The 22,955-nt window shown below is 38.3% G+C and overlaps 2 protein-coding genes across 2 annotated transcripts; one reads left to right on the top strand and one right to left on the bottom strand.

The window, feature by feature from the left end:
- The first annotated feature begins 504 nt into the window (after positions 1-504).
- Positions 505-13,599, top strand: LOC132194413 (protein abrupt-like). The gene is made up of 7 exons (XM_059615668.1): positions 505-517; positions 2,294-2,727; positions 2,787-2,984; positions 3,067-3,267; positions 3,335-3,539; positions 3,592-3,645; positions 5,095-13,599. The coding sequence occupies exons 1-7, from the start codon at positions 505-507 to the stop codon at positions 6,036-6,038; spliced, it is 2,049 nt and encodes a 682-aa protein (XP_059471651.1). The 3' UTR covers positions 6,039-13,599.
- A 1,241-nt stretch (positions 13,600-14,840) lies between these two features.
- LOC132194313 (zinc finger protein 628-like) lies at positions 14,841-22,457 on the bottom strand. Its single transcript, XM_059615492.1, has 6 exons — positions 22,326-22,457; positions 18,494-18,635; positions 18,290-18,430; positions 17,364-17,725; positions 16,791-16,941; positions 14,841-15,454 (listed from the first exon to the last, which is right to left on the bottom strand). Exons 1-6 carry the CDS (start codon positions 22,365-22,367, stop codon positions 15,228-15,230), a joined length of 1,065 nt encoding a protein of 354 aa, XP_059471475.1. The 5' UTR covers positions 22,368-22,457; the 3' UTR covers positions 14,841-15,227.
- Positions 22,458-22,955: the final 498 nt, after the last annotated feature.

Here is a 22,955-nt window from a genome sequence, read left to right as displayed (position 1 = left end):
TTATTCCGAAACTACTTGAATGGCCGCAACTGCGTAGTAAATGCGCTCGGTGCGCACTCGAGTATTTTTCTCTTCACTTGACGGAGCGCTCGGAGGAATCGATTGTGAATTTTCGGGAGGAGGAGAAGCGAGGGTCTCTAATTTAATGACCGCCTCTCGTGTAATTTTATGCCGATTGTACGGAGCGCAAAGAAAAAGGCAGCACCGCGCCAGCGAGCGCGGCGGTTCCCCTCGTTCTCTTTTTTGAGGAAATGCGTGTACAGGTTCCATGTTATGTATTACACTTTATGGCTGCAGTGTGTGTTCTTATTTTTAACCATTTTCCCCTACTTCTCGCTCTCTCACTCTGTACCACATGCGCATAATATTACATTTGAAAAGCAAGCACCAGTAATTTTACCACCACCGCTGCTGCGTTACTTTGTTGCCGCTCTTATCGCGCGCGCCTTCCTCTCTTTATGCATTTCTTTCCTTGTGTTTTTACGCCAAATTGTTTGCGCCAGAATGGAGCTAGCGAGTGAGTGCGTTTGTGTGAGTGTGCGGAGAAATTCTCAACACTAATTGCCCCCCGACTGCAGTGATAATTGGCGTGCAGGCAACTTTTTAAGTTCAGAACAGTTAGCAAAACGTTCGTTTATTTATTTGACCGAGATGGTGTTGGTGAAATTTTACTCAAGTTTAGATTTCTGTAAAATTCATTGACAGATTCACGTTTTAAACTTTTATTTTTATTTAATTACTTATTTACTTTTTTTTGCCAAAAATATATTTCTTATGAAAAAATTGCTAGCAAAATGAATTTTCATTTACAAAATTGGTTCCAAAATTTGCTCTGGATGGATCCAAAATCCTCTCCTTAACGTTCTTATTTTTGCATTTTATATTTTACAAATCAAACACCTTTTTAAAAATATACTTTTAGTTCTCGCTCTTGCGAAACGTGTTTCTAACAATTATCAACAATCGCAGACTCTCAAAGTTCTCTTGCTAATTATCAGTTGGAATGCGTGGAGCAGCACGATTAGCGCCGCGATTTTCGTGATGCCTTTTTTGTTTTTCTCTTGCCGTGCGTTTCAATCAATACGATCGGTCGGTTCCTCTTCGTCCTCTCGGTTTATCCTATTTTCTTTTTGGCGAGCGAAACGCGCGCGGTGAGCCAGGTGTCGGTCGTCCGTGGCTCTTTTCATTTGGGTTCATTAGCATATGAATCGGCGTGCACTTGCTCAAGCTATGTATGTCACCTTGCTTGCTTTTTCACTTGCGCGCGGATCGGGCATTTGAAATTTGTTGATCTGACCTAGAAAGAAGGCGCGGCGCACGTGGAGGACGCCAAACTCTTTTTTTTTTATCGTTCCTCCAGCACACCTCCGGCCGGAATCCACCGCCGCCGTTTTGTTTCCCGCCAAACAAACTTGATTATTGTGCGAATTTTCTTCTCTTGCTAATCGAATTTTTCTGCTGTTGACAGGGGGTGTGAGCCGGAATCATCAGGGGAAGTCGATAATGCAGGCAAGGTGCTGAACAAAACTGTTCAGTAGCTTACGGAACGTCCTGAGGACACAAGAAGAAAATTGCTTCTTAGAGAGTTGGCACCAAGAGAGAATCCCCCCGCTGGCCGGAGCACGACGCGGAAAGTGCAAAAGGTTTATGAAGGGCTGCTGTTCAATGAGTAACATCAGAATAACGACGCGAACGGATCAGCAGCAACACTTTCCGCAGCGAGGATCAGCGAGTTTGGAAGAGTCACCAAGGACGAATCATTCTTCTCAATCAACAAGCACATTGCAGCCCCAGTAGGCTGCCAATAGGTGAGTGACCTGACCGAAATGCAACATGCGTGAAAGATGCATTCACTGCATAATTCGGTCCAGAAATCTTTCAAGATTTATAAAAAAATGTGGTACAGAATTTGCAAAGCGATGCACTAACTTGTTTACTAATTGATATGTAACAACTTCTAGTAAAATCTAAATTGAAAAAATATTGGTCATGGGCATCAAGATAAGATTAATTTATGACAGTATTGACAGTGATTATTATTGAAGTATAATGTTTTTAAAATTTAAATTGAAACAGTCAATGATTAAATCGAAGTAATAAAACTGCCATTTCATTAATCTATTTTTTATCTATAAAGTAAATAATTCATGCTATTAGGAGGAAATTGTGATTACACATGAAGCAAAATTTTTAAAATTACAAACAAATTAATAGGAAATTAAACATTAAAAACTGATTTTTAATTACCACTTAGGTTTTTATATATATAAAATATTGATTTTGATTGTTCCAGATTTAAAAATTTCGACCATAGAGGCAGCCGGCGCGCCCGGCGAAAATCTTGCAACGATTGCTTCGGCACTGGAGCCATCACTGGCACCCCCTCCCCCGCTGGCCCCGCCACCGGCGGTGGCACAGCGGCCAGCATCTCCTGCGAGCAGCATAAGCAGCGTGGAAAGTGGCAGCAACGCTGGAGGGCCACCTGAAAGGCCACTAGCGCCTCCAGTACCACCGTCAGAACCTGCCATCGTGTCCAGTCACCCCATCGGCGAACAGCAGTACAGCTTACGATGGAACGACTACCACACAAGCATCCTCAGCTCCTTCAGACACTTGAGGGACGAAGAGGACTTTGTGGATGTCACGCTGGCTTGCGACGGCTGCTCTTTCACTGCCCACAAAGTCGTGCTGTCTGCTTGCAGTCCCTATTTCAAGAGACTGCTGAAGGTACTCGAGAAAATAAATTTATTTCTTACTGTTATTTAATTATATTCTTTATCTTGCAGGCGAATCCATGCCAACATCCAATAGTGATTTTAAGAGATGTCAAGAGGAAGGACATTGAAGCGCTGCTACGGTTTATGTACAATGGTGAAGTCAATATTGGCCAGGAACAGCTCAAAGACTTCCTCAAGACTGCTCAGATGTTACAAGTTAGAGGCCTTGCTGACGTCCCAGAGAGAGATTCTCATCGACTGTCAATGGTAATTGATCTAAATTTTCAATCATTTTTGTAACATCAACTCTATTCCAAATTACTGGTGCTAATTTTGTAATAATTTTCAGGGTTCTGATCAGGTTGGTTGGGGTTCAAACACATTGAATTCAAGTGCTCGTGACGATGGGGCTGTGTCACCACCTCCAATGAAAAGATCCAGGGGAGACAGATACTCGGATCTCCCAAGCCAAATCAACAGCCAGGTTGACCACAGGGAATCTTTGTTAAGTCAAGCTCTCGAAGGCCATCCATTGAGTGTGCAACTGCACGTAAGTTATCTTTAAAGTTAAACGTTTTTAATAGATCCTATTTAAATTAAACATTCCTTGCTTCCAGTCTGGAGATGAGAGCAATGCCAGTGATTCTGCCTCCGACAAACTTGAGATTACAAACAATGGTCGAAGCAGCAGTAGTCGTAGGGACGAGCGGGATGCTGTTCCAAAGTCGGAGCCGTCTGAGTATGGAGAAGATCTTGGAGAAGGCGTCGATCAATACAGGGGAGAGAGGAATCTTTATCCAACTGGTTTACTTGGCATAAGAGGTATTGTTTCCAATGCAATTTATCAAAGTTTCGCTCATTATTATTTATTCAGGACTCACTGATTTGCTGCCTGGGCCAGGAACATCACAAGACCTAGGAAGCTTTGGTTAGTAAAAGTGATTTTATCGGTAGCGTTAATTTACAACTTGCATGGGAATTTGCTCTCTTGAAACTTGGTTAGATGTCGGATCATCATGGAAATTTGACGGTTTTTGTTGTAGATTTTAATGAATTTTGTGTGGTAGGTAATGTCATTAAGAGGCCCTGCATCAAGTGATCAATTGTATTTTGATAAAAACTTTCACATTTGTTTCTTGTGGGGCCCATAACACTGAGCTGGGCTATCCTTGCAGGAACAATGACTGAGCTAAGCCAATCCATGCCATCGTCAAGTGGACATTCCTCACACAGCAACATCTCGGAAGGCTCCCCTTTGTGTCCCATCTGTGGTAGGGAGTACTCGTCCAAAGGAAACTTGCGGCAACACATCAACAATGTGCACCAGCAACCACAGCAGTGGTGCACTTGTAACATTTGTGGCAAGAACTTCAAGACCAAGCATTACCTTCAGAACCACAAGCTATACGCACACGGACAGAGACAGAGAAGCCACCAGCTGCCAGTTCAGAGCACCCAGCCACCTACTACATCCAGTTCCTCTGGTCAAGAACAAAACTTGACCTTCGTGCAGACATTCCGTGGACCCAACAGCTCACTTACAATCAGAGGACCATCACCTGTGAGGACGCCCTCGGTCAGAAGTGCACCCGAGCACCATGAAGTTCCTTTCTACCCTCTACAGTTCCGACCTCCGTTCATGCCGCAGTTCCAAGCAAGACCCGAGTTAATGAACCAACTGGCTGGCCCAGGAATGTCACAAATCCAGAGGCCGCAGCATCAGCACAACCAGCAAGTCAAAGACGAGCGCAGCAACTCTTCACTTTTCCATCCGCCTTTCTAATTTCTCCCTTAGTTATTTCTTCTAGTGCTTGCTTGATTTAGTTAATTGTGAGAATCATTTAGTAATTTCTGGCTCCTCCTGTTGTGCAGGCGAGTCGACTTCTAATTACCAAGTGTCCTGTCATCAAAGCCACGCAGATTTAGTTTGTCCACTCTGTGGGATCCTATTCGAGGAGCAATTTGACCTCTCGCAGCATTTGTCCGATCATTATCCCCCAGACTCAAAACAATGTCCCGTTCCCGTCTGTTTAAAATTGTTTTCCCACCCTAATTCAGTGCGCAATCACATGAAACAGAAGCATGGACACGTGTGGGACCTAATGAAGAAGATTAAGAGACAGAATTTATTTTACAGAAGTTAGCCGTTAAAAATGTTCGTAACTTAGCCAATCAATGGCGAACAGACTGTTTATTACGTAAATTAATAGTTTCAGCAGCTATTGTATAATAAACAAATTCAATATTAACTGTGATTTTTTGTACTAACACTGACCTCTTTCATGAGAGCAACTTTGAATTTGGCCTTAGTCTTGTAACAATTTTTTTTCCAAATTTGCTTTGTGGCAACTCTCTATCAACCAATTCCATTTTACAGTGAACAGAAGAGGAGGCATCGACATGACCAGAGTCCGTGCCACCGACCCTCGGCCGTGCCCAAAGTGCGGCAAGATTTACCGCTCCGCTCACACTCTGAGAACGCATCTTGAGGACAAGCACACCATCTGCCCGGGCTACCGCTGCGTGTTGTGCGGCACTGTGGCCAAGTCGCGGAACTCTCTGCACAGCCACATGAGCCGTCAGCACCGCGGCATCAGCACCAAGGACCTGCCCGTCCTTCCGATGCCATCGCCGTTTGACCCCGAGCTGGCTTCCCGTCTTCTGGCCAAGGCCGGCGTCAGGGTCTCGCCTGCCGAATTGGCAGCTCGAGCCTCGCCCACCGGTCCCCGACGCTCCGACATCAGGCTCGACCTGAAGCACGCCTCGAACAACGACCGAGGCTACGAAGGTCGGCACCACTCGGCCGCACAGTCCGAGAGCAGCATGTGCGGCGAGGACCCCGAAGACCTGAGCGTGACCAATTCTCGCTTTGACGCCCTCTCTCCGCCCAATTCGTCTGCGTTACTTAAGCAAAAAGCAGCCTTACTAGCGGCAGCTGCTGTGAGTGGCAACAGATCTCACTTGGATGCCATAGCACAGTCGATGAACAGGGAGGCGCTGGCGGCCGCAGCGGCCGCCACGCCCAACTCCTCCACTGGCAGTGCCCTTATTGACACTTACCTGCAGATGATAGCTGAAACCAGCGCGCTCGGCATCACGCCTGAGCAGCAGGCCGCCCTGCTGGCGGCGCGCAACGAGGCCTTACGGAAAGCAGCCCGTCCCCAGGGAGACATCGGTCTAGCCAGGAAGGAGCGGGGAGACGTGCACAGGGAGCACCAGCACCACCGCAGCAAGGAGCGCCGTCGGATCGGCAGCGGCCGCCACGGCGAGTCCTCCGGTGAGGAGTCGGACGACTACAGCGACGAGGATAGGGGCAAGTGAGCCCCTGCCGCGACTACTACTCCAGCAACAAAAAACCACAACCACCAGAAACATCTTTACCTCAGCCTAAGTGTAAGCAAGAAACACAGTTGTTCAACTACTACCTCTTAATTTCCAACTACTATCACCAACACCTTCTCGAGAGCAAAAGGTAAAAATTCTTATGCGGGTAATAACTTAGGCTAATCAATATTGGAAGCATTTTGTTATTTATGCTTTAATTAACTCATCTACCTCATTGACACAAAGACACTGTTCTCATTTTGACTACAGAGAAATTGAAAGCATACATACACTTTCGAGATATGATTTTTTTGTTAACTAAGTTAGGCGAAAAACTAAATCAATCCGTACGTATAATAAGGTAAACCGTGCCCAGAACAAAGTTGAGTTAACTGTAATTCAAGCCATTGCATAATATTGATGTTCTGTTCCATCAACCCGATGACGGAAGAAGAGAAGATGAAGATGATAAAATTTATTGTGTTATTTATTATTTAAGGCCACAGGAGATGCTGAAACGCGCAGAGTCTTCTCCTTCCAATAATGTGCTTTGTTAATTATATAAATAATTATAATTGAAAAATGTGGACTGGAAAAGTGACACGAAAATAAGAACTTTGCATCCCGCCCCGTGCTACTCAAATTAATATTGAGCCCCGCCCTGCCCACCCACCCACCCTCAATGTGGCCAAGTCCAGTTATATCGTTGAAATCTTGCCACATCGTTTTCCCGTAAAATTGTTAGCCTACAAGTGTTTGAAGATTGATAAATTGACCGCTCCTATGGAATGGAAATTATTAAGGACAAAAAATTAGTGTTGTTAATTTTTAAGTCTTTATATTAGGCAAAAATTGAATCATGACAAAATTGAAATAAGCGATGTAATGAATGACTTTTCGTCTTTGGGAGGGGTTTGAAAGCGTGAGAAACATTGATTGACAAAACCTCTTCAAGGTTCCTATAGGTGTATTCAATTATTGATGAATGCTAACAAGCAAACACTGTGAAATATTTTTCTTATATAAAAACGAGGAGTTGCATTATTTACGCAAGTATAAGAGGAATATTTATTCCGGCTAGATTTTGTCAAAACAAAAAAACCACCTCACCGGTTTTCAATGGTTCCTAATTTGAAAAGAAGTGTAAGTCCAAAATATAAATAATTGTATGCAAACCTCCTCAACGCGAATTCGAAACCAAACCGTACACACCCACCCACCAGAATCCAAATCCAAGCAAAGACATTTACGCTAACCTGTTGTATCGTTTCAACAGACTGATGAGCGAAATTTTTTATTAAGAAATAGCTAGTTCAAATCAAACTTATGATGTATTGAAATCTTTGTGCGCTCGCTCCTCATATGGCAGCGCAGGAAAGAGAACCTTTATTCACAAAAATATCCACGCAAGCCTTAAATTTTGACCCATTCGCTAAGCGGGAGAATTTAACTTTGCAGAAAACACAATGAAAAATAGTTACAGTGTTGTTCTCTGATAATTTTTAATTTACCAACTGAAGCTTCCGTAGTTGATATCGAATGAGAGTTATATTTTTAGTGTTGTGTTCTTCGATATTAATATACGAGCTTGGTGAAATACCTCAATCGTGCAGTTCCATAGAATAATGTTATCAACTCGATGACCACAAGTTATCCCAACCCTAACAAAGTACAAATCTATACCTTTTATTGTAAAAAAAGATCCATCGTCACTCCCTGACGTTAAACCGCGGAGAAGCCACTTAAAAACAATACTTTTTCACACACAAAATCATAACACAGTCGCAACTACTTAAAATTATAAACACAGAGTTAAGGAAAAAATTATCTGATTTAGTCATCTTGAATCAAAAGTTTTCCATCTAAAAAGAGGAAACGCGGTCAAGCTGCAGAGAGCTTGAATTTTACTCGCGCTTCTTTTTTTCATTAACTGATATTGAAACAGACCACACATATCCTATACACCATTCATTATTTGTTGACATGTAATCAAATGGATATTAACTACATCTATTACTAAGGAGACTGTCCATTTTATTATATAGACTCGTTTTATTGCATTTATTTTTAAACAATTTGAAGCAAGATGATTTCTTGATCACGTTTTGTTAGTTTTGTTTTGATGCCAATGGTGCTATATGCAATTGTCATGTAAATCGTCGCTTAAAACTCATCCTATCTCACACTTTACAGAGTAAAAGCAAGTCTGAATGCATGTTTCGTCACACACAAAATTTACATAACACTTCCATCAAAACGCATAGCATATATTTCAGATGACTAATTCAGCCGCCGTCAAGCCGATTAAAAAGTCATTCAAACAACACTCGCTTAATGTAATGGATTAATTTATACTGACTCAGATTCGCGTTGTAAACACAGCAAATATTTTTACACGTTTAGCTTGAAGCGCAGGGACTCAATATGGAAATCAGTATCAATTTTAAAATAATAATATTATTTAAGCAGTTAGTTTAGCAAAGCGAACCAACTACCTCAGGTTGCATAACTGTCCCAAATCACCGCGTGTTAACTCGGGCGATGTTCTTGCCTTCTTTATTGAATTAGACTCCAAGTCATTATACAGAACACACATGTTTATACAATAAAAAAAACAGCCACCCGTATTTTATCCCGCGTCTATACAGTACAAAATTACCGTTTCACAAGTTATAATTCATCAATCTTTGTAACGCTGATGAGCTTTATTTAAAATACCATGACAGGAGAGTTCTCACTTTAAAAGAAAACGTTGACCTTCAGGGAATTTAAAATATTATATAAAAATGATGTGTATGAATCAAAGCACACTTGTAGTATGCCTGGAAAAAATTATTGATATGTGTACCCGCGAACGTGTGCACAAAATGTAATTTCTTCTTTTTCGCGCCCCGATTCCGCCCTTGCGTATGTTGCAGTTGAATATGAAAAGAAATTAATATGTTGACAAGTTAGATCCCAGCTTTGGTTATTTTGAAAATACGCTGTTGATTGGAAAATTTTATAATTGACAAGAGCTTTACATAACTTTCACCAACACTAGTATACGAGAACATTATACAATAATAACATTTAAATAAATCTCGGGCGACGCGCGCCGGCGGCCCAAATTCGGTATTTTCGCCGAGTCGCGCGACTCGCCTTTTGTGATTCCCTCAATTGCTGATCACCCCGCTGACAAATGTGCAATATTGGCTGTTTTGATTGAAGAAGCTGGGATCTTTTCTTCGTTGGAACAGTCCCGCGGATGGACTCTAAAACCAGTAGGGCTCCTCTTAAAAAAATCGGTTTTTATCGTAGATTGCTTTTGAAGCTCAATAACTAGATTTATGTAAAATTGATTGGTTTCTCAGTTGGTTACGAGTTCTGTTAAATTATATCGTAAATGTTTATCGCAGAATTTTATGATTTTCTCACACAAAACATCGCAAATTCCGCAAGAAGTATATATGAAAATTAAAGTCCTTTTTTTAAACATTTTCCGCTATTTTTGACAATTGTGCGACGCCGCGCACAGACGGGCTTCTCTTTTGAAATTTCGTTTTAGAAAGATGACTACACACAAATGGAGACTGAAACATTTTCAAGATCACAATTATTAATTCATCATATGAGTGTATCTCAGGGCTTTTTAGTTAACTTCAAATGTAAAACGTCTGCTCTGTAAAAGTTAAGGAAGATAACTCGGAAAGTGCCCACCTTTGATCAGAAGTAGAACCTCCCATGATAAAAAAGAATCCGTCAAATTGAATTAACTCCACTTGACTCTTAATATTAGGCGCGGAGAATTATTTTAGAATGAGTCGGGTGAAAGCACACATTTTTTTAAATGTAAAAAGCGAGAAGACAGGACTACGTATTGCGGAAAAGTTCAGATGAAATCGATTTGAGAGGGAATAAGCTATGAGAACAAAAAAATCAGCTGAGCGCTGCTCACTGTAAAGAAAGTAACGATTCACAATGGGATATTAGAAAAGCTAATTGCCACCCAACGGAAAATCTTTCTTTATTCTTCGTTCAATTCTGATGCTAGAAAGTAGATGTACAATTTTCGTTTGTTTGATTTTGTAAATTACGTCTTAAGGGAAAGTTGCGAAAGAGTGCGAAAAAGGTCACGATCGAGCATGGAACGGATTAAAATGGTTTGTTGACAAGCAAGCGTTTTAGAAATTCGCGATAAATTCGTCTAAAGGAATAATAATTACGTAGTAATCTAACGGTAATACTAGGATTATCAAAATTTTCGCGTTTAAGGCTATTAACAAAATCAAAGATTGATTACGTGTTTTAGATCCTCGGGTGCTTATATGCTAGAAAATGAAAAGTTTGTACAGCAAGTTGGTTGAAATCAGAACGAGTTGGATGGTTGTAAATAATAAGGCTTAAACGTAGGAGTTATTCACTTGGTATAAAATTTAAGTTTCCGCCTCTCGAGGGCTCTTGGGTGGGATGAGAAGTTGCAGGATGATTAAAACAAGAAGAGAACCTTTTGAGTTAATTCAAATTTGTATATCTATCTATCAATATAGGTTACAATTAATTTTTGCAAGTTCAAAAATCGTTAATAGACTAGGCTTATTATTGAATTAAAATGATGCGCGCGCTATTTCGTTAATTAAGTGACAATTAGTCTCGTTGTTTTCTTTGTTTGCAAAGGAATTGAATTCTGTATGTAAATTTCAGTGTTTTTCGTGTATAATTATGTAAGTGCGATCCAATCAACACATCCCAGAAATCCCGGAATCCCCGATTGGGCTTCTTGATTAACACCCCCCGTTAGTGAACACGCGTTCGGAATTTTACATTGAACAAAAAGGAGACACGGCCCGTGGTGAAGATGATTAATGTGTTATTGGATATATAAAAACAAAATTAAAAACTTGAAAAAAAGAGCAGACTTAACTCTAGGCATGTTTTCTCTGAAAGAAAAAACACGAAGCATATATATTACTACTTATTACTTTCGCTACTCTATTGCTACTACCTCACTCGTTGTACTACCGAATAATTTGTGCGTTGTCCCATTTGATGAAAACTAAATTTTAGATTGCGATGAGAAAGAGTCAAAGGAAAAAATATATACATAACACACACGTAGATATTGGTAAAAATCACGGACGAGACACGTTTTGCTAACACGTAATTGGCGAACCTCTTTGGGTGATTTATTTAGACGAGAGAAAATTAACAAAATTATATACGTATAGAAAACGACTTTTACTCCCCCATGTTTTTGCTGCACAGCTCACCTCTTTCTATGTGACAAAAAATTCGTTGCATGTGTTCTTGGCGCGTATGTAGATGCCCCCGATTTTAGTGCTGGTTTAAAGTGAATTTTTTACTTCTACTTATTGCAAAGGTACACACAATTGTTGAATGATAAGAAGGCAAACAAAAAATACCAAACTTATATACTAAATAAACTGCTGATTCGCGAGCTTATAATCACAAGATATATGATTGAAAAAAGAACATAATTACGAAACTGACTGTACTGCTAGTGCCATAAATTTTAATACTGATGATGTTATTACCGTAGATGTTTTACGTGTATCCTTTGACGTTATATTACTGTATGAAAAGGAAGTAAAAAATTGTTTCTCGGACTGGCAGTGTTGAACTATATAGAAAAAAAGTACGGTTGAAATTATATACCAAAATAATCGCGCAGTTTGCAACAAGAACACTCGATACAAGTTTTAAATATTCCCCTCTATGGAATGATGAATTTAATATGTAAAAAATTACCACCGCGTAATCCGTGCAAATATTCAAAGTGTAAATGTGGTTCCTATGCCATGAGAGTGGGGCCGCCTTAAAAAAAAAGAAAGATTTTCACAAAATGCTCCATAGTACACCCCATATTATAGACTTAAAGAGGAAAGTCGTATAATCCAATTTCGCTGTTGATGGTGCTGACGCCAAACTCTTTGATTTTCTACTTACAAGAAGTGTCACAATATATCTTTTTCTTAATTTTTTATCTATCGCGTTCACCTGGGATTTATGTTGTGTGTTGATTTTGCAACTCAGGGCAATTTTAGTTTTTATTTTTGTATGTCCTAGCGTGTAAAGTTCTCAAAGTAAATATGATGATTTTTTCGCAAGTGGGGATTTTTCGGTGAAAGTTTCCCGTTCTCCAAATTGTACAGCAGACGGCGTAACGCGGCTAAAATCAAAATAATTCCTACTATTGGAGCATGTGATAATGAAATCAGTGCGGAGAACTGGAGATTTTTTCCCTTTGAAGCGTTTAATTTTTTTTATTGCGAGTTGGCACCTCAAAGTGAATTACGAGTAATTTTTCTGCGTCACAAAAAGGCGTCACCGTTTTTGTTTCCGATTGATTGATCCCCTTGTTGCTTTTTTTAAATTAATATTTCCCCACTAATTGAAAAATGGAAAACATCATTATTTTCAAAATGAAAAAATCCTCACCCCTACTTTTTAAGTTGAGCTTAATTTTAAACATTTCCCTAATTGTAGTTAATGTGTGTGAGTGCTTGCATGTTGTTACCCCAGCAGTCCCCTTTTTAAATGAGAAACAAAAAATTAAATCGAACGGCAAAGAATTTTTGCGGAATTTATTAATAAAAAACCCCATTTTCACACCGACCTCAGGATCTTGATATATTTACACGAGAAAAGGAAACTCTCTACAAACAATTATAATAATTAAAAACCAACACTTGGATTTTGCTTTTGTCGCCTCCCCCGCGAGCACAGTCACGGCCGAAATTATTTTTATACTACACTGACGATAGGGATTTTAAGAAAGAGAGAAAACGGCTCGGACGTGCTCGGCGGGGGACGCAGCCGCGATCGGAAAGGACAAAATTTCGCCTCCCACCCCTTCCTACGGGTTAATTAACTCTACACATTTGCATCCACGTAGTGCCAAAAAGAGCAAGTTGGTCGGCAAATTGGCGAGACTGGTGCGTTCCGTGCACTCGCCCCGTCCGACCGCTCGAGTTATATTTCTTTGAAGGAGCGGACTCGGAGTGACGGGCGGTGCACGCGCACAAAAACTATAATTATGTGATTTGCTCACCGATTTGCTGGCTCAACGCCTGTATTCCAAATGACGCATGAGACTTTGCTGATGTTTTTCAGTTGCGTCCGTTTTTATTCGCAACCTCAAATTCCGCTGATCTCTTTTTTCCGGAAAAGATGTTTTTGAAACAAATTCCTCCCCGAAACCGATTTTGCTCATCTGGAGTGGAAATTTTGTCGGCCGATCCAAATACTAGCGAAAGATACAGTGCATTTTTTCGATTTAAAAAAAAAAATTAGTTTAAAAAAGTCACCTCTCCAGCTGCTATAATATTCACACGTATCTGGACTTGGGGATGACATAGGTCACATTCTGTACTACTGGGTGTTGATTGTTTCACAATCAGATGTGCCACTAGTCGTCGAAACAATTTTAGGAGCAAATGTTGATAATCAAGTCCAGATCTAATGATGACTTTTTATAGTTTAAATAAATAAATAATGATTTTTTTGTGTTGAATTCATCTCAATTCACTAGTCAGTTCCAATAATAACGTCTTTTTTTTTTAAATATGACGAAGAAGGAAGAAAATGAAATGTGTCTTTGCGAACAGAACGTTTTAGAAAAGAGAGCGTCCGTCGGGGGCCGCGCGCCGCCACATTGTATCATAATTTTTATAGGCTGATGGCGGACGCGTGGGCGCCCCCGCGGGCCGACCCCTGTATGATAATTATAAGAACTGTATTACTAATGTTTACTACTTTTGTCTCTACTTTCGTGAAAATGCAACAAACAAATAGGTGTAAAATTATTGTGATGTGTTTTTTGAGCAAAAAGAAATATAAATTGCAGAACAGAGAGAGGGATATTGAAAAAGAACACAACGCCTCGGCAGCCAATTAAATTGTCGGTTCTCTATAAAAATTATTTTATATATAATATTATATAAGGAGAGACTATATTAGGAGGTAGTGTGATACAAATAAATGTAATTTGGTAGAGACCCGACAGTTTGCTTGGCACCCGCGGCCGCTTGTATTTGTAATACAGTTTTTTATCGTGAAAAAGAACCTTTTTATAAAAATGATGATGAATAGCCATTTTGATGACAACCGACCAAGAAAAAGAAAAGTTTTTAATTTCAAAATTGAAATTCCGAGCACTACCGCTGATGTACCATCTTGAATGAAAGGAAATTGTTATCACATCACTGAAGTTGAAATTGGATTGAGAATTATATTGAAACATGGTTTGAAACAAGGGGGAACGTGTATGACATTTTGTAGAACTATCCACAGTGTATTGTAAATAGTTATACAATTGATGAAAATGGATGATGAAAGTAGGTTAAAAATAAAGAGCTCGCCAAGCACTTTCCGTCTTTTATTCACCAAAACTACCAGTTAAATAAATTTCCAACAATAAGTATTTATTATTATTTTTTTTATTCTTCATTTTTTTCATTAGTCATGAAGAGAGGAACATTTTTTTTTTAATTCTATGAAAATGATGGATGCAAATTGATTGACATGTTTTAGATTCTTCAGATATTGCAGGTATAATTTTATTACTTGTTTTGATACCTTTTTTTTAGTACTTTTAACTTTTATTTATTTGAAATGAAGAATTGAAAACTTTATGTTATGAATTTAATAGGATTAAAATGAAATGAAATTTAAAAAATATTCCAGATTTTTCATGTAAGTTAGGTATTAATGATGAAATAAAAATCAAAGAGTTAACATTAACTTTCAACTTTTATTTGCTAGTGGACAGATAAATTAAGAATTAAATCTAATGAGGTTCTCAAAGCACAACCTGAGAACCAACTAGGCTGACGTGAACACTTCATTTTGTATCTCTATGGAATACGTTTTATTACAATTATCATTTCATTATTTATACAAGAATAAATTCACAAAATCTTTGGTCAATTAGCTGCTCTTTCTTTACGCTGTCTCAAGAAACTGCTAAAGATGTTCGATAGAAAAATAATAAAGAAAATTTGGTGCTGGAAAAATAAATTACGGTGAACACAAATCTAGGATTTTTAACAGGAAAATTTGAGATCAAATTAAATGATCGAGATAAAAGTCTTTCCTCCTTTTCAAGGACAGTTTTTAAAAGAGTATAAAAAGGTGCATGGAAAGAATGAATAGATGTTGCTGTACATGAGACTGGTGCTTTCATATTCAAAGGGTGGTGAGACTGTAGGTGGTGGTGCCCTGAGGAGGCAGTGGCGCGGCCGAAGGGTGTTGCGTCTCGCGGTGCCTGCGCAGGTCCACCTTTCTCTGGAACGCCTTTTCGCACAGGCCGCACGAGAAGGGCTTGAAGCCGGTGTGTTTTCGCATGTGGGTGATTAGGTTGGACGACTGGCTGAAGGCTTTGCTGCACACGATGCATTTGTGCGGCTTCTCGCCTGAAACAAGAGCAGCAGCTAGGTAAGTCCACCTGAACGACTTTGACACTTGGGCGGCCAATTACTGGCGCACGCATGAAATCAAAATTATTAATTAATTAAGCTCAAATCAGTAAAAACAGTCAATTACAAATTTTAAAATACATTTTTTATTGAAATAAATTTATTTATCGAAATTCGCCCGAATTTTTTTTTAAATATTTTTATAATTCAGTCAAATTTTAACCTAAGGTAGGATGAATTATTGGAATTATTTTTGTTTTTGAAAATTAAAGAATACATAAATTTGGGAAATATCGCGTATTTTTATAACATTCTTCTTTTGATGCGCAATTTTCACCTCCCAGTATTACTTAGCGCGCAACCACTGTCACATAATATGCCTGTATGTATTATTGACTGCATATTGATTTCGGGGTGGGGGCGACGCCTCGTTAATTGCTAATGACATGCACTGTGGCCGGTCGCGACATCAACGTGGGGTCCCTCGTCTGATATGGGGAGCGAAAATTAATTCTTTCAGATGTCACCGCCGGCTGTCACCTTTTCACAACTTCGCGTGTGGCCTCTCCACACACACCACTTGAATGATTGGAAACGATTTCTGTGTCACCGATTGGATGGCTCATCAATACACAATAAATAAATGCCTGTTAAATATTAAAAAAAACCACAGGCCAGGGTTTGAAAAAATTTCATAAAATTTTTTTCCATTGATTTTAAATTAAAATTGTATGCGCAAAGTCAAATTATTTGAGAAGCTGGAAAAATTTTGAAAATGAATTATTTGCCGTTTTTCAAAGAAGTCCTTTTTTAAAAATTGATTTTTTTTTTATCTTCAAAAAATTGAATGTAAAAATTTGACGGATTGGAAAAGCTAACAACAAAAATATAAAAAATAATAAAAATTTTGAATATTTGAATAAAATCCTAAGTAGTTAAGCATTTTAACGGGAGGGAAGTAATTTCGCCACCCCAACATTGCCACCCTGTTGCTATATTTATCAATAATAAAGCTAGACGTGCCAATCCATTATCATCAGCGCTATATGGTCGCACAATGGTTCTCCACTTTTCATTGAGCGCGCGAATGAGGGCTATCAAAATGCTGAGCCAGCACGTCAAAACACATTTCAATCGAAAAGCAACAGTCGCGCGCTTCGATGAAAGGAAATCCCTGAATAATGGAATGATTTCTCCTGTCCGGCCGTTTCCTTCCTTTCGTATATGCAAACTCAAATAACCAAAATGGAGCGCGAGAATTTTAACACACATTTTGTGATTGCACGCATCCAATTAATTATTCAACAGAAGGAAAAGCAATCAAGTTTCTCACCTGTGTGGATGTAAGTGTGTTTCTTCATGTCCGACTTCTGGTGGAAGCGTTTTCCGCAATACTGACAGGGGTAGGGGCGGGTGTCCGAGTGGATCAGCAGATGCGTGGACAGGGTGGACGAACGCTTGAAAGTTTTCCCACACTGTTTGCACTGAAATTGAATTAAAATATAAAATTACGACCAAAATAAAAAATAAAATAAAATGATATTTGGTAGCGAAAAAATGGATCTAGCGAATATTGAAATTTGTTAAAGGAAGGAAACGAAAATTTTTAATTAAAAAAGATTCCTTTTTGTGCTACAGATTGGTAGGAATTTAAATGATTTCCAGACATAAAATTATAAAAAAATATTATACTTTTATATTTTTTTAGAATTGTCTTTTATTTCCTCTTAAAATTCCCATACGGCTCAAATTACTATTTATTTGTTGAACATTCTCAGCTCAATTCTTGTACTCAAGTGTGACATTGTTTTTGTTTTGTTTTAATATTCTCCATCCAATTATTATTCAGATAAAAATAAATTGGAATTGAAGGAATTGAATAATATTTAAAAAAAAGTTTACACACCTGAAAGCATCTCTCGCCATTCTCGCTCCGTCTCGCGATGCGCGGCTGCTGTGCCGCTGGAGGGTGGTGAGGAGGCAGAGGGGTGGTCAGGGGCAGACTCCAGCGGGACGAGGGCAGAAAGGCGGTGCTGTCCGGCTCGGCCGACGGTGACGGCGGCCGCAAAGACGACACGATCACTGCAGGTACGCACTTGTACGCCGACTTGGCGTGATTGTTGTTGTTGGTTTTGGCCGCCTCTTGTTCGCACTGACTGGCCGGCGACCAGATCGGGTAGCTCGAGCGGCCTGGGGAGGTGCGAGGGGGCGCCGAGGCGGCCAAACGGGCCAGCGCGGGTTTCAGGCAGAGGTCGAGTGGAGCGTCTTCTGCAACAAAATAACATGGAGATTTGAACGCTTGAATCCAAAAGAATAACCAAAATATTTTTTAATATGGTAATGGTAAAGTATGATGTAATGAAAAGTACTGAAAAGTATAACCTAAAAACTAAAAACATTAACATATACAAATGTTATTTGCTTGTAAAATTTGATTAATGCCAATATAACTGACATATTGATAGAAAATAAGTGCTTGAATTTAATAGAAAATATGATAATTATTAGACAACAATATATTGTAATTTCTTAAGTGAATTAGATAAAACAATTGCCTGTAAAAACAGTATATTCATGTTGATTTGCATGTCTAATGACGTTTTATATAATTTTTACTCTGTATATGCTGTATATTATGTCTAATGTCACTACGGTTTGTATTAAATTTATAATGAATAAAAAAATTAAATTGAAAAATGAAAAAATGTTAAAATTGATTTTTAAATAAATATTTTTTATAATCAGTCAAAAATTGTATTAAAATTAAGTTATGCTATTAATATAAGATTTTTATTAATATATATTTTTATTTGACTTAGTAACATTTTTTACCTGCATCAGTTGCTCTTTCAGGACTGGTTGGGGTGTGGACGGTATCGATTGGTGGACAAGGCATGCACAGTCTGGACGGCGGTGGCCAAATGAAGACTTGCGGTGGTGGAGTTTCTGGCAAAATTCGCGTTTGCCTGCATTCTGGCGTGCAAAAAAAATTGTTAATAAATTTCGAAAACAAAATATGAAAAAAAATTTACTGACCTAATTCTATGTATCTGCGTTTGTTGACTGGCGAAAAAGCACTCGGCGAGTGCCGTCTGATGACGCTGGTGGGACTCGGAGTGAGTGGCGGAGACATTTCTCTCGACGGGTAGCTCGTTTTGACTAAAAATGATCGCGGCATCTGTAACAGCGAGAAAAAAACATTGCACTCAAATTTATTCAAATTTATGCAGGATTAAAAAACGAAAATCAGTTTCAATGTTGCAATTAATTTCGCACAGACGTCAAACGACGAGATTAATGGGGGATTGTAAATTGGCAAAGAGGGTAATGTTTTCGGTGCATAAATTAATGCAGGCCCGCATGATGCCAAAATTTGCATAAACCCCAATCGCACGACTCATAGAACTACACCGAATGTCAATAAATATAAATTCGAACGGGCTGTGAAAAATAATAATATATATACTGATTGTGAAATCACGTGCGCGAAATTTGGCTGAAACGAATTCGGTAAAAGAGACACACACATTGTTCGTGTCCAGCGGTTAATATGGAATCACGTGTTCTCCATTTGGGGCGCAATGTGACACTAACAGTTGCACAAGACAGCAACAATATGTTCCGGCGGAATTCATCAAATATTAACGCGCTATTGCGTGATGAATGTGGTGCGGGGTGAAAGGGAACAAAAATCAAACCAGCAACAGGCTCACGCGAAAGTCAATAGAAATAATAAGCACATAGAGCGGAAAGGGGTCCTCTCGACGGAATATTTAATGAAATAGCACTTGGTCTGAGTGACATCGCGCGCCAAATTATTCACGGCGCCAATCGTTGAAAAAGTAATCCTGCTAAGTAATTCTCCCTTTGACAAAGTTAACGAGCCGAAGAGAGCCCAAACACAATATAAAAGCTGAAAATCCATCACCGGCGAGGACCTACAAGTAATTATCAGATTGCTTATTAAAAATTCATGACCTGCCTGAAAGTGTGCATGTTTTGGAAAGTCTATAAATGCATGTCCCTTGGCTTATGTTTTATGCAGCACTAGACCGCGGGAAAAATCACAGTTGTTATCTCTCAATGAGTTGAGATATTTGTGTTCTATTTTATAAAAATAGCGACTTAAGCAAATTTTAGTTTCAAATATAGAAAATTCAAATTAAACTGGTTTTAAAAGGGAGTGATTTGTTTTTACTTTACCGTCTCTGGTGCGGTCATTCCAAGAAACGCTTTTGATTCATGTATATATTTCTTGTGGAACGGTGAAAAAGGGGGCTATACCAAACTTATCGCAAAGTTTTATTGCGTTTTTATTGTCACCAGACTTTTACTGTCGTGAGACAGTTTCCGCCATGGTAAATAAAATACATGAGACACTTCATAAATCAGAGTTGCAGTTTTATAAAATTCAAAATAACGAGGCATTAAGGAAAAGGAAAATATTAAAATGTACCCGAACATGAATTTTTTTTTCCAAAATAATAATTAATATTTTGAGATTGAATTAGTGCTAAATAAAAAATAATATTTTAAATAATTTCTTAACAAAAATCTGTTGATAATTTTATTATTTTCAAATTGGATTTTTAGGAGTTAAAAATATTGGTTTGATCAGCGATTTTACATGATTTGACGGTTATAAGAAAGTTGCTAATACAGAAAATTAGCAAAGCATTCTTTCTCTGAAAACGGTTCCTGTCACTTTTCAGATAAGCTAGCTGCGTAAGTTTCGAATTCAAGAAGTTAAAAAATAATTGACTTTTATTGCAAATTTTGTTTGTGAAATTTTGTTTGTAAAATTCTCATCTTTTCTCTCAATTGCATAGAATTTGTATAATTTTTGAATGTAGAAATTTAATGATGTATCCCGTTATGGGCAACAAATTGCCTTTGTGATAGATAAATAAACACATTTTGCAACTATTATTAAATAAAAAAACTTCAGACTAAATGTTTTAGTGGTGAGGCCAAAATTTTATATGCATTATTGCTTATTGTATAAATATTCTCTTTTTATTTGCCACAGCGCAATCAATCATTTTTTTTATATAATATATTATTCAGGGAAAGTGGTCTCTCATCTAACCCAACAATATAATATTAATTAAAAATCAGGATGGGTTATTTTCCTGTGCCAATGAGAGCTTAATCTATCGCGAAAACACCCATACATTTTATATTCCCAGACAAACAGATATTGATTAGATTATATAATAACTTTAAAAAAGTCTGGAATCCATTAAGAAACTGATTTTTACATCAATTATATACATTATTTTTCATATTATTTAATTTTCATGGCATATTTGCGTGTTCTTATCCTTCTATATCTAGCTATTCACATCTTTGAGTCAATAATTTAGTTTTTCGTCATAAATAATTCATTATCGCAGCGAACGAAGCGAAAAATTACACTCTCCTCATCTTGGCACAAATTTATTATTATAGACCTGCACGCGGTTCTGAGAGGGCACCTGATTTAAAAACCACACCTTTGCTCAATCTGGGGAGAAACAAAATTATGTCCTGCGGGCAGTTGTATTTTTTTTCTCATTGTGCTGTTTGGATTGCTGGAAGATGTTTTGGAGAGATAGCGGGCTCGTGCGCGGGGTATGTTAGGGATTTTCTTGTGCACCAGCTGAAGGCCCAGCCGCAGCAGACAGGCTGCTTGGATTTGAGAGGCCTGCAGGTCGTATGGTGTGTGTAGGTAAATCAGGTTAAAGACAGCTGCTCTTTAAAAAGACAGAAGGTGCTCCAGACGTGTGGAAGAAAAGAGCGGGCAGGTGAAATAGGAAAGTAGCGAGTAAAATTGGCGCTTGTACAAAAGCGACGCGCGCGTGCATTTTTCCTCCGATCCAGCCTTTCTTCCTATTGTTGTGGAGGACAAAAATCCACGGGATAAAGAAACGTTCATCCTGCTACTTTTTCACTCGATCGCATCTTTTGTGACGGAAACCAAAGAAAGGGTTGAATTTTTAAAAAATTTCTAAAATATTTACTTATCTTGCAGTGTGCAATTTAATTTCATCTATATTTTTGTAGAAATAATCTAATATAAAATTTGTATATTTGAGTTCTATATACTAACTTCTTTGCATAGAATACAATAATTTCAAACAAAATAATTTGTAATAGTTATTAATTGTTACATTTTTTAAAATAAATTTTATATTCATTTAAGCCTCAAAAGGCCAAAGCCATATTAATTAATTTTGTTGTTGCGTTAAATCCCATTTCATATTGAAAAGAACCTTTCAGCCTCAGGATTTTATTGAATTTGATAAATAAAAATTAATCGGTTAGTTTAAAATTATTAAGCTTGTATAACGCCAAACGTATTCTTATGATAGAAGCATGATTATGTATGAATTTTTACAATGAAATTCAGACAAACGTTGAAGAATTTATATTATTATTATTTATTATTATTATTTATTCTTCTCGGTCTGTACAAAAATTTTTAAATTGGAGAAAAAAAGAGAAGAAAGGGTTTACAACTAGCAGATGTCTGCTAAAACGCCCGACATCAAAAGAGACACGGCCGCCGCGGTAAACCCACACTATCGAAAAAAAAAGAATAATTTGAAATTTAATTTCTATTAAAATAAATTATTCCAAATTATATCGCTCAGAAAAGAATTGATTAAAAAAAATATTATTTACATGACAAATCTAGTTTCAAATGATATAATTATACAAAAAATATAATTTATTCTATAAAAGTCATTAAAATTAGAATAAACTATAAAAAATTTAAACAAAAATATAAAAATTTAAAACGTATGCAATTTTTATATATTAGAAACAAACATCAATTTGAATATTTATTTGAAAACAGCAATTGAAATGTAAAAAGAGAACTTACCTCTAAGCAAGCAAGAGGTGAAGGAGCGTTTCCATGCCTCATTCAAAAGCGCTGGAGATCTAAGTTGGACCTGAAGGCGCGCGCGAGCGAGGATCGTCGCTGCTGCTATCAAAGGCTGCCACTTGGGCCGAGTTCTGCAGAGTAACTGACAAGAGACGAGAGGTCAGGCCGTGGGGTCGACGCCGGGGTGAGAAGGAGGAGCCAGGCCAGGGGTGGCAGGGCCAGGGGCGGCGCGCACTCATTGGCTCCTACCTGGACAGAAGCCAGGTGAATCGCTCTGCCGGTGGCGGGGATATTGTTTTTCACCTACCTACCTCACACGCGGCCAAAAAGCTTCGCTCGCCCCGCAAGAGTGTATCAAGTTCCGTCGCATGCCCCTGCCCGGTAGGCAGCACGCACCGCAGCTTTCAATCACCTCGAAATGTGAATAATGAGGCGAAAACTGTGTGTAACGTAATCTGGAAATTTAAATATTTTTTGTTTGAAATTGAAGCAAGAAAATAAGCAGCCCCAATATTTTAGAACATTTAGAACTGCGCAACAAATTTAAAATATAGGCAACGTTCTATAAAAATATAGCTTATTAATAAATGACTTTTAAAAAACTTTGATTGGGTTTAAGTTAAATTA

Source organism: Neocloeon triangulifer, unplaced genomic scaffold (genome assembly GCF_031216515.1).
Source record: "Neocloeon triangulifer isolate White Clay Creek 2 clone unplaced genomic scaffold, ASM3121651v1 ptg000006l, whole genome shotgun sequence".
In the NCBI taxonomy this organism is placed as follows: Eukaryota; Metazoa; Arthropoda; class Insecta; order Ephemeroptera; family Baetidae; genus Neocloeon; species Neocloeon triangulifer.
The sequence above is the reverse complement of the archived record's forward strand: the minus strand, read 5'-3'. Positions and strand labels throughout refer to the sequence as shown.